This window comes from Rhincodon typus, chromosome 15 (assembly GCF_021869965.1).
Source record: "Rhincodon typus isolate 14 chromosome 15, sRhiTyp1.1, whole genome shotgun sequence".
NCBI lineage: Eukaryota > Metazoa > Chordata > Chondrichthyes > Orectolobiformes > Rhincodontidae > Rhincodon > Rhincodon typus.
Genome location: NC_063346.1, coordinates 49,464,046 through 49,476,622, shown reverse-complemented (window position 1 = coordinate 49,476,622; position 12,577 = coordinate 49,464,046). Strand labels below are relative to the sequence as shown.

The window sequence follows — 12,577 nt, the reverse complement described above, 5'->3', positions numbered from 1 at the left end:
GAGAGACAACACATTGAATCAGAGATAGTAAGAACTGCAGATGCTGGAGAATCCGAGACAACAAGGTGCAGAGCTGGATGAACACAGCAACACATTGAACTGATGTCTCTGTGGCCCCTCATAAAATATCAGACAGGTCAGGGGTGGGTGGGCAGGCCACATATTGGTTTCTAAGAGACCCTCAGCTTTCAAACCTGTAAGTAGCAGGATGTGAAATCCATCCCTTTGGATGCCTTGAAGTCTCGGGTAGATAGAGGCTAAGGGAATCAATCATACACAACAGGCAGGGAAGTGGAGATGAGACAAAGATCTAATCACCCATGATCTCGAAGAAGTTTCTGGAGCCATATAGCTTAATCCTGATCCTATTTTTTATGTTCCTACATTCCTAATGGATCTAAATTCAGTTTTTTTTAACAAACACGAGGAGTTTTGGAGACCATTAAGGACTGTCTGTCAAGTTCCATGTTTTTAAAATTGACCTGTTGCTAGATTTCACAAGACAAAACGGTATTGCCAAGGGCACTTCAAAACGGCTTTTGAACCTATATTTGCACATGTTAAAGAGTTAATGGCTGTTTCCTCGATGCCTATTTCTCTAGCAATACGATTAATCTGGTGGGCAGCACATCTCCCATCAAAATGAGAGAGAAAGATACAATGCTACCGAAGACAGTTCATAACAAACACAGTGATGCCAGTTTAGCTTAAATTGCATATAAATCCCGCCTAAAATTTCCTACATTATAGGTGTTCTTCTACTTTAGAAAGTACTTCACTTGTTTCGAGGCATCCTGAATTTGGGAAAGCTTTCATACAAAATGCAAGTGTAAAGGGGAAACATGCAGTCCACAAGCATGAGAACTATTGTTTCTTCCAGAATTCCTATGTTCACTCATTGGGAAGTTTTGGTTTTGTTTTTTTTTATCATTTGCAGAACCACTGGCTCTGAGATTAGAGTAGAAATACATTGTTGGCAGAGGACTGTGTATCAGCCCATTGAGTATTTACTCAGCCTGTACTATCTGACGAGCTAAAGTCAGGATTTTGAAAGCTCTTTTCGTCTCAGTGAGAACATTCCAGGCTGTGAGAGAGCAGTGAAAAATGAGAGATCGTTCTCAAATGAATTTCGCTCTCTCCTTGATCTTGGGGGCTGTTTCTATCCAGCTGTCAGCATCTGATCAACCACCAACAGATTGGCTTCTCAACGTTTTGTTTCCACCGATAGGCCCTGAAGATGTAAACTTTAAGCATAACGAACCCCCACCCCTGATCATTGGTAAGCAGAGATAGTAACAGTTGTACTATGGTTGGATCGCTGGGGGAGCAGAGGGCATTCATATCAGTGGTAAAAGTGGGAATCATGGGAGCAAGTGGCAGGAATCAATTGTGTTGAGTTTTTTTTAACAGAAAGACATCTTCTGTTGTTCAGAAAGCTATAGATCCATCCAACCTAGCCATTCATGCCCAGGAACAAGTCATCTCTCAATAGTTCTTCCGCTATTGGCATTTCCAAAGACATCACAGGAACCCAGGCTGTGGGATGGAGGCTATAATGAGGATTTCAAAAGAGTTTTCTTACATGTAACTTTTGGTAGTTAAAGGAAGAAACAGTTGGAGATGTAGTGAGAGGGCAAGTTGATAGCAGTGACCTTGGCATTGATGCCATTTTTGCTACTGGGTTAGTCAGCGGTTATAGAAACCATTGCTTTCATTTCAATTGAAATCTTCAAATTTATAGTGTACAGCTAATCGGCAAAGCCAGTTTTATGGCTGGGAAAAGTTTGAAAATCCACACTCATCATATACATAAGGCATGTATTATCCACTTGTATGAATGAAATGTGTGCCTGTTTCAAAGTTATAGATTATTTGGATGATAATATTAGATCAGAAAAATTCTACAAACACTTGCAGAGCAGCACTCCCACCCTGTGTTTCAGCCTCAAATTATGGGGAGAGGTGCATTTGAACAGTTGAGGTAGTAGTCTAGATCTTACGGAGCCATTGTAGTGATACCTACCCATTGTGACATGAGTAACACCAGACACTCTGAGCCCCGAGTTTCTCTTGCCCCTATGTAAGATATAAAACTGACATATCCAACACAGGGATTAAGCCCTTTTCCCATACTCCTAGTTGATAAACCATGCTGCTTATTCTGATAACTTGTCCAGATTCAGTCTGTTGTATTATTGGTCTGGGATAAAGGAGTCCCACAGTAAAGCAGACTCAGTCAGCAATTGTTTGTCCTGTTTGTGAAATATTCAGCTGTGTAAAATTTAGCAATGTGGCTGAGGAAAGATATCATTTTTCTTGTGAAAATGAGAAATGACTTTTATCATACTGTAACATGTAGTTTTAGAGTGGGGAGATATACTGTACTTAGATTTTGGATAGTTTAAGCTTGGTTTGAGTTGAGATTTTATTCTGTAAACTTTTGAATTTTATTTGGTAGTACTAATCCCATTTTAGGTACAAAGTTAATTAATGTGGCTATTTGTCTTTGCATTTCCTTGTGTAATGGGTGAAAGACCTGATTATAATCTCGTTCAGTCTGACTTCTGCTAGAGTTTCAAAAATATCAGCCATGATGTAATATAGCATCAAAGATCATGATCATTTTGTTATCTTTGTATGAACATCCTGCTGTGTTTTCATTGAGCCTGAAGGTTGTTTTTAAAGAAATGGTGGATCAAAGTTCATGTTGTTGTTCAAATGGACAGATCCATCCCGTTTTTGAAGGTTGGTGCTGCTATTTAAAGAGCAAAACGTCCATTGAGAAAGAAGCAGTTACCATGGAAGGCAAGGCCTGGTGACAACAGCTGTTTGGTATCCCAGCATGCCTTTCACAGGAGACAACAACTTAGCAAGTTAGATTGAAAGCTTTCACAAGAACTGTTATTACTCATTGCATCTGTCCTAAGGTACAGGGAGCAGGATATACAGAACTGAACAAGGTAGTGACCTGAACAAGTGCCACAGACATCAAGATCCAGTGGACAGATAAAATCATAGAAATGTAGAACACTGAAGGTGGCCTTTTGGCCCATCATGCCTGCCCTGACTGTTTTTGGAAGTGCAGTTGTGCTTAGTCCCATGTCCTCAATTTTTGTATGCAGCCCTGTACGTAACTCTTAGAATCATAGAGTCCCTACAACGTGGATGCAGGCCATTCGGCCCATTGAGTCCATGCCAACCCTGTGAAGAGCATCCCACCCAGACCTACTCCCTTACCCTATCCCTGTAACCCTGCATTTCCCATGGCTAAGCCACCTAGCCTGCAGATCCCTTGACACTATGGGCAACTTAGCATGGCCAATCCGCCTAACCTGCACATTTGTGGACTTTGGAAATTGGGTCTGTGCTTTGTGTGCAGAAGAGGTGTGTCCCTAACTCTGGGCCAGGAGGTCCAGGTTTGACTCCCATCCCAGGACTTGTTGGCTTTCGTGGGAGGTAGCATGTGTAAAGTTGTTGGCTGCCAAGCAGGAACTCCTTCCTGATGGCAGGCAGGCACTAAAAGCAGGAGAGCTGCCGGTCAGCAGTTCCACAGATGGCAAGGCCAAACCTCTGTAGTTCCAATCCTTTGGAAGTGAAGTGGGGATGAAAGCCAGACTTGATGGAGAATAAACTTTCAGAGCTCATACACAACTCCAGTTCATGCATTCTCAATTATGTTTCCAACTCCCTTTAAAATCTTCTGTGGAACTTCTTCCACCAACTTTTTCAGATGGAACATTCCAGCTTCCAACAACTCTGAGTAATTATACTTTTTCTCACCTTCCACTCAATTTTTTAAAAATAATTTTGAAGATGTGATGTCTGGTTGTTGTGAATAAACTTTCCCCATCTACTCTGACTAAGACCTCTCAACGTATGGAAAAATCTCCATTCAGTGACCTCCGAACTTTCTCTATTTCAACAAAGACAAACCTAACACTTCCATCTCCTATCATAACTGAAGTCTTTCAACTCTGGTAACATCCTGGGGGTAAACCTTCTTCATAACCTTTTTAAAGATTTTACATCATCCCTGAAATGTGGTGCCCAGAATTGTATACAATGTTCCAACTAAATAACCCATGATGTTGTCAATTTTGACTAAAACCTCTTTGATCTTCTATTACATATACCTCTATTTAATAAATCAAGCAGTCAAATGGATTTTATAACCACCTTATCAACTTGCCAAACCTTTTTCAGGAATTTATGCAAAGGGGCATTAAGATCTCTGTGCTCATCCACATTTTTGAAAATCGGGCTATTTATGGCATTTATCTTTCAGGATTAGTTCTCCCAAAGTGCATCACTTCACACTTCTCCACATCAAAATCCATCTGCCAAGTTTCTGCCCATTTTACCAGCCTTCCAATGTCATGCCAAATTCTATAACTATTCTCATCATTATCAACAACTTTGTCAAGTTGTGTATCTTCTGCTAACTTTAAAACGCTCTAATCTAGGCTATACGTAAAAATTGCAGGTTTTTGGACTCAATTTGGACTTGCTTGAAAATTATTGGACTCAAATTTAACATGGCTGCAAACAATCTCCCAATTTGAAAAGCAGTAACCATAGCCTCAGTTCCTTTCCAGTTAACAATCCAGCTTCGCATCTGTACTGCCACCTTCCTCTTAGTGCCATGGATCTCCATTTTCTTAATATGGCACTTTGCAAATACATTTTGAAAGTTATTATCTAGTACACTACTCTGATCAACTTTATCAGTTACCTCATCAACTAAGTTAACCAGACAAGTTTTACCTTGAGCAAGTCAATATTGGCTCCCCCTCATTAATTAGTGCCTTTACAAATGAAAGTTTATTTTTTTCCTTAATAAAGGATTCAATAATTTTCCCATCATCAATAACAGAATGACTGGTCTATAATTATTAGATTTATGCCCATCCCTTTCATGGTGTATTTTTAACCTCCTTCATTCCTCCTTAATTTACCCCTCTACAGAATGAGAATTGAAAGAATTGTGACCAATTCCTCTGTGATTTTTACATTTACTTCTGAGGATACATACCAAATGCTAGTTTTTTTGGACATTTGCTCTACCTAATGCCTCTGTAAAGATAATATTTCTTCATTCTTTACATGAGATATAGGCATTGCTAACAAGGTAATCATTTGTTGAGTTGCTTTCCTGAATCGCTGCAGTCCATGACTGTAGGTACATGGTCAGTGCTGTTAGAGAGTTTCAGAACCCTGTGACAGTGAAGGGATAGCAGGTAACCAATTAACAGGATATGGGAGCTCCACAAGATCCCCATCCTCAACAGTGAGGGAGCCCTGTACGTCAGTGCAAAAGACAAGGCTGAAATATTTGCATTCACCTTCTGCCAGAAGTGCTGAATGAATGATTCATCTCAGCCTCCTACTGAGGTCTCTATCATCACGGATGTCAGTCTCTAACCAATTTGATTAACTCTACATGATATCAAGAAATGGCTGAAGGCACTGGATACTGCGAAGTCTACGGGCCCTGACAGTGAATACAAAACTAGTTCCAGAACTAGCAGCAAACTTAGACAAGTTATTCTAGTATAGCTATAACAATTACCTAACAATGTGGAAAATTGCCCAAGTACATCATACGTCAAAAAGCAGGACAAATCCAGCATTGAAAATTACTGCTTTATTGCCTAATTAATCAAGAGCAAAGTGATGAAAACAGTTAGTATTATCAAGTAGCACATACAAAGCAATAGCCTGCTCAGTGGCACTCAGTTTGGGTTCAGTTTCTGACCTCAATGCAGTCTTGGTGAAGCATAGACAAAAGAACTAAGCTCCAGAGTTGAGGTGAGAGTGACTGTCTTTGACACCAAGGTCAAATTTGACCAAATGTGGGATAAAGGAGTCCTAGCAAGACTGGAGTCAATGGGATTTGGGGAAAAACTCTCCATTTATTAGAGTCATTCCTGACACAGAGGAAGATAAGATGGTTGTGGCTGTTAGAAATTCAATCATCTCAACCACAGGATATCATGCCAAAATTCCTCAAGTTACTTTCCTATACCTAACCATTTTCTTTATTACTGACCTGTCATGCATCATAATATCAGAAGTGGGGATATTTGCTGATGATTGCATAATGTTCAACACTATTCATGACATCACAGATACTGATGCAGTTCATGTCCATACACAGTAAGGCCTGGATATTGGGATGAACACAGAACATAGAATAGTACAGCACAGGGACAGGCCTTTCAGCCCACCATGTCTGCGCTGGCCGTGATGCCATTCTAAATTAATCCCATCTGCTTGTGCATGGCCCACGGGAGGTGGAAGAAGCAAATACAATAGCAATGTTTAAGAGGCATTTGGACAGATACATAAATGGGCAGGGAATAGAGGGGTATGGACTATGTGCAGGCCTCTATTCCCTGCCCGTTTATGTGTCTGTCCAAATGCCTCTTAAACATTGCTATTGTATCTGCTTCTACCACCTCCCATTCCACTGCATTCCAGGCACCTATCACCCTCTATGTAAAAAACTTACCTTGTACATCTCCTTTAAACTTTCCACCTCTCACATTAAACCTATGCCCATTAGTATTTGACTTTTCCACTCTAGAAAAAAGATTTCCACCCTATCCATGTCTCTCCTAATCTTATATACTTCTAACAGGTCACCCCACAGTTTCTGATCTTCTAGCGAAAACAATCCAACTTTGTCCCACCTCTCCTTATAGCTAATACACTCCAGTCCAGGCAACATGCTGGTAAACCTCTTTTTGCACCCTCTCTAAAGCTTTCTCGTCCTTCTTGGAATGTGGTGACCCGAACTGCATACAATACTCCAAATGTTGCCTAACTAAGGTTTTATACAGCTGCGACATGACTTACCAACTTTTATACTCAATGCTCCAACTGCTGAAGGCAAGCTTGTTGTATGCTTTCTTTACCCACCTTATCCACTTGTGTTGCCACTTTGAGGGAACTACAGACTAAGACCCAAGATCCCTTGATAAAAAAATGTTCCTAAGGGTCCTGCCATTTATTACATACTTTCCTCTTGCATTTGGCCTTCCAAAATGCATCACCTCACTCTTCTCCAGATTAAACTCCAAATGCCATTTCTCCACCCAACTTTCCAACTGATCAGTCCTTTGATAACATTTCTCACTATTCACAACTCCACCAATTTTCATATCATCTGCAAACTTACTAATTAGGCTACCTAAATTTTCATCCAAATAATTTATATTTGTTACAAACAACAAAGGTTTCAGCACCGATCCTTGTGGAACAGCACAGATCTCCAGTTATAAAAGCACTCCTCCACAACTGCCCTGTATATTCTATGACCAAGTCAATTGTGTATCCAACTTATCAACTCACCATGCATCCCATGTGACTTAATTTTCTGGACCAGCCTACCACGAGCGGCCTTGTCAAATGCTTTCGTAAACTCCATATAGATAACATCCACTACCCTACTCTCATTAATCACCTTCACCATTTCCTCAAAAAACTCAATCAAATTTGTGAGACAAGACCTCCCCTGTACAAAGCCATGCCGACTATCCCTACTAAATCCACTCTTTTCCCAAGGCGAGTAAATCCTGTTTCTACGAATCTTCTCCAGTAATTTCCCTACTACTGATACAAGGCTCACCAGCCTATAATGTCATGGATTATTCTTGCCCTTCTTAAACAAAGGAACAACATTGGCTATTCTCAGTCTTCTGGCTCCTTGTCTGTGGCTAAAAAAGATACCACTGGCACGGGAACTGAGTTTAAGAGCCACGAGGTTATGCTGCAGCTCTATAAAACCCTGGTTAGACCACACTTGGAATATTGGTTGCCTCAATGCAGGAAGGATGTGGAAGCTTTAGAGAGGGTGCAGAGGAGATTTACCGGGATGCTGCTTGGAATGGAGGGCAGGTCTTATGAGGAAAGGTTGAGCAAGCCAGGGCTTTTATCATTGGAGCGAAGAAAGATGAGAGGTGACTTGATAGAGGGATACAAGATGATGAGAGGCATAGATAGAGTGGATAGCCAGAGACTTTTTCCCAGGCGGCAAATGACTATTGCGAGGGAGCATAATTTTGAGGTGATTGGAGGAAGGTCTAGGGGAGATGTCAGAGGTAGGTTCTTTACACAGAGAGTGGTGGGTGCATGGAATGTGCTGCCAGAGGTGGTAATAGAGTCAGATACGTTAGGGACATTTAAATGACTCTTGGATAGGCACATGGATGGTAGTAAAATGAAGGGTTTGCAGGTTAGTTTTGACCTTAGAGTAGGATAATAGGTTGGCACAACATTGTGGGTCGAAGGGCCTGTCTGTGCTGTACTGTTCTATGTCCTATGTTCTAAGGACTCTGTCAAGGCCCCAGAAACCCTCTTCCTTGCCTCCTTCAGTATCTTGGGATAGATCCCATGAGGCACTGGGGACTTATCTACCTTAATATTTTCAAGACACCAATACCTCCTCCTTCTTAATATCAACATGCCCTTGAATATCAACATAACCCTCCCTAATCTTACCATCATTCATGCCTTTCTCCTTGGTGAATACCTGTGTGAAGTATTCATTAAAGACGTCACCCATTTCCTCTGGTTCCACACTTAAATTCCCTCATTCGTCCTTGAGTGGACCCACCCTTTCCCTAGCTACCCTCTTCTTCCTAATATATATGCATTAAAATGCCTCAGGATTCCCCTTAATCCTACTTGTTAAAGACATTTCATGGCCCTTTATTCTTCCTAATTTCTTGTTTAAGTTCTTTACTGCTTCCTTTATACTCCTTAAGGGCCTCGTCTGATGTCAGTTTCCTAAATCTTACACACACTTGCTTCTCTTTTTGACTAAACTTTCACTATCTCTTGTCATCCAGGGTTCCTGAATTTACCATCTTTATTTTTCATCCCCACAGGAACGTATGGGTCCTGAACTCTGATCAACTGGCCTTTAAAATACTCCCATTTGTCAGATGTGGGTTTACCCCTTAACAGTCACCCCCCAATCTAATTTCTGAAGTAGCTACCCAATACTCTCATAATTAGCCTTCCCACAACTTATTCTTATCCATAACTATCTTAAAACATACTGAATCATGATCAGTGTTCCCACAATGCTCCCCCACAGGAACATTAATCACCTGGTCAGGCTCATTTCCAAATACAAGGTCTAATGCAGCCCCTTCCCTTATTGGACTATCTACATACCGTTTCAAGAAGCTCTCCTGGATGCACATAACAAATTCTGCTCTGTCTAAGCTCCAGCACTAACGGTGTCCCAGTCAATACTGGATAAGTTAAAATCACCGCTACAACAACCTTCTTGTTTTTACATCTTCCCATAATCTTACATATCTGTTCCTCTATCTCCTGCTGGCTATTAGGAAGTGTATAGTATAACCCCATCATAGTGAGTGCACCTTTCTTATTCCTGAGTTCTACCCATAAGGCCTCACTGGATGAATCCCTCACAGCCACGACATTCTCCGTAATCAGTAATGTAACACCCCCACCCCTTTTACACCCTTCTCTATCACACCTGAAACATCTAAACTCTGAAACGTTGAGCTGCCAGTCCTGCCCTTCTCTCAACCAAATTTCTATAATGGTTACAACATCACAGTTCCATATATTAATCCAAGCTCTAAGATCATCTGCCTTTCCTGTTATACTCCTTGTATTAAAATGAATACACTTCAGACTGCCAGTCCTACTGTATTCATTAACCTGGTCCTGTCTGTTCTTCCTATTAGATTTGTTTGACTGAACCTCTGCCTGCTCCTCAATCACTCCACATGCTGACCTACTGCTCTGGTTACCAGCTCCCTGCCACACTAGTTTAAACCCTCCAGAGTGGCACTAACATACCCCTTATAAGGATATTGGTACCCCTCCAGTTCAGGTGCAATTTGTGCTTGTACAGGTCACTCCTGCCCTGGAAGAGATCCCAAAGATCCAGCTATCTAAAGCCCTCCCTCCTACACCAGCTTTTCAGCCACACATTCAACTGTATTATGTTCCTATTTCTGATCTCACTAGCATGTGGTGCAGGGAGTAATCCTGTGATTACAACCTAGACATTCTGGTTTTCAACTTCCTAACTCACTAAATTCCCTTTGCAGCACCTTATCTCTCTTCCTGCCTATATCATTAGTATCAATATGGGCCACAACTTCTGGCTGCTCACCCTCTCCCTTCGAAATATTCTCTGCCCGCTCAGATACTTCGTTAACCTTGGCACCGGGGAGGCAGCACACCATCCTGGAGTCTCACTCATAACACAGAAAGGTCTATCTGTGCCCCTGGCTATCAAGTCCCTATCACTACTGCTCATCTACACTTCGACCCTCTCTGCTGCACAACATTGCTTATCCTGGTGCCACAGATGTAGCTGCTGCTGTTGCTTTCCTCTGAGAGGCCATCTCCCTCAACAGTATCCAAGGTATAATTGTTTGACAGGGGAATAGACACAGGAGATCCGTGCGCTGCCTGCCTGCCCCTTACGGCAGTCACCCGTCTATCTGGCTGAACCCTTGGTGTGACCACATCCCTGAAACTACTATCTCTCACACTCTCTCCCTCATGTATGCTCCTCAGTGAGTCCAGTTGCTATTCCAACAATCCTTGCAGTCTGAGAGGAGCAGCAAGTGGACATAGTTCCAGTAGACATAGTTGTCAGGGACACTTGACTTCTCCCTGATCTCCCACCTCTCACAGGAGGTGCATACTACTCCACTAACTGCCATCATTAACCTCCTAGTAACTACTGGATTAAAAGGGAAGGAAAGACCTTACCTTGCCTGAAAAGTGACAGGTAACATTTGTGTTACACGAGTGCAAGACAATGGCCCATATCCAAAAACAGCAAATCTAACCATCGTCCTTTGACATTCCATGACATTATCATTGCTGAATTCTCTCTATTTTAACATTCTCTGGGTAGGATCCAATTCTATCACCTAAAATGGTAGGGACAGCAGTTACATGGGAACACCAAGATCTCATGCACCCCTCCAGGTCACATACCACCCTGACTTGAAACTATCTCATCATTCCTTCACTGTCATTGGGCCAAAGTCTGGAACTCACTTGCTAACAGTGCTGTGAATGTCCCTACACACAAGGACTGAAGTCGTTTAAGAAGGCAGTTCTTCTTAAGTGACTACCATGTTCTCCAGGGCAATTAGGGATGTTCAATAAATGGTGGTTCAGCCAGTGACACCTACACCCCATGAACAAATAAGACAAGTGTACATAGTTCCAATAAAAACAGAAGTTGCTGGAAATCTCAGCAGATCTGGCAGCATATGTGAAGAAAAGTCAGAGTTAACATTTCGAGTCCAGCGACCCTTCCTCAGAGAAATGTTAACTCTGATATTTCTTCACAGATGCTGCCAGACCTGCTGAGCTTTTCCAGCAACTTCTGTTTTTGTTCCTGATTTACAGTATCTGCAATTCTTTCCGTTTTTATTTTACATAGTTCCAAGTCAGGATGGTGTGTGACATGGTGAGAAAGATGCAGGTGCTGATGTTTCCATGCATATGATGCCTTGTCTTTCTAGGGAGTTGTAGTTGTAGGTTTGGAAGATGATAGCTAAAGAGCTTTAGCAAGTTATTTCATTACATCTTGTAAATTGTAAAGACTATTTACATTGTTCATCCATGGTGGAGAGAGTGAAATTTGAAGATGATGGATATGGGCTGCTTGGTCCTGGATGATGTTGAGTTTCTTGAGAGTTGTTGAAGATGCATGTATCCAGGAAAGTGGAGAGTATGCCATTACACTCCTGACTTGTGTCTTGTAGATGATGGACAGGCTTTGGGAAGTCACAAGGTAAATTGCTCACCACAGAATTCCCGGTCTCTGACCCATGCTTGTCGCAACAGTATTGGCAGTTCCAGTCTAGTTCCTGGTAAATGGTAACACGTAGGATGTTGATAGTGGGAGATACAATAATGCAAACTAGTGATGTCCCTTTGGTCCATGAAGATTTTCCTTTGGGTCATATGTATTTTCCATCACCTTCTTGGTTATTAAATGAAATTTATCTTGATATTTGTTTTAATCCTCTGTTTTCTGTTTGAATTTAGGTTTTATTTCTCTTAACACCTAGAAGGCATTAGCTCAGGATGCATTGACCTTTTTAATGGAATATGCTTTTTCAGCACTCTGCCACAGCTTCACTACTGCTTTATTCCTTTTCCACTCTAACTGTACATCTCCAAAATTAGTTCTTTCCTGGTTAAGTGATTTACTTTAGATTTTTTCTGATATCTTTACATTTTTTACTCAAAATCAAAATGTCTTGTCGCTGTTAGCCTGATGATTCCCTGAAGTAAAAAAAAAATCCTTTTTAATCCTGTTTTATTTCCCAAAACAAGAATCAACACTGTTGTTTACCTTGTTGGTCTGGAGACAGATTGCTCAAGCAAATTCTCCAGGTTACTTAACAGAAATTCCTTTACTTTCTTTTTCTCATCACTTTCTTCTTTCTATTCTGTATTCAGATCATAAAAATCTTCTGAAATTATTATCACAGTTTCATTATATGCCATTGAAAGTTGTCACCAAATGTTCTGGTCCTCAATGTTTGGACTTCAA

The 12,577-nt window shown here is 41.2% G+C and overlaps 1 protein-coding gene across 1 annotated transcript in view; it reads left to right on the top strand.

The window, feature by feature from the left end:
- The first annotated feature begins 1,104 nt into the window (after positions 1-1,104).
- The window catches only part of lcat (lecithin-cholesterol acyltransferase), a 28,160-nt gene continuing 16,687 nt past the window's right edge, over positions 1,105-12,577 (top strand). The window contains exon 1 of the mRNA XM_048605714.1: positions 1,105-1,279. Within this exon, the coding sequence (XP_048461671.1) occupies positions 1,105-1,279 (175 nt within the window). The remainder of the gene's footprint in view (positions 1,280-12,577) is intronic.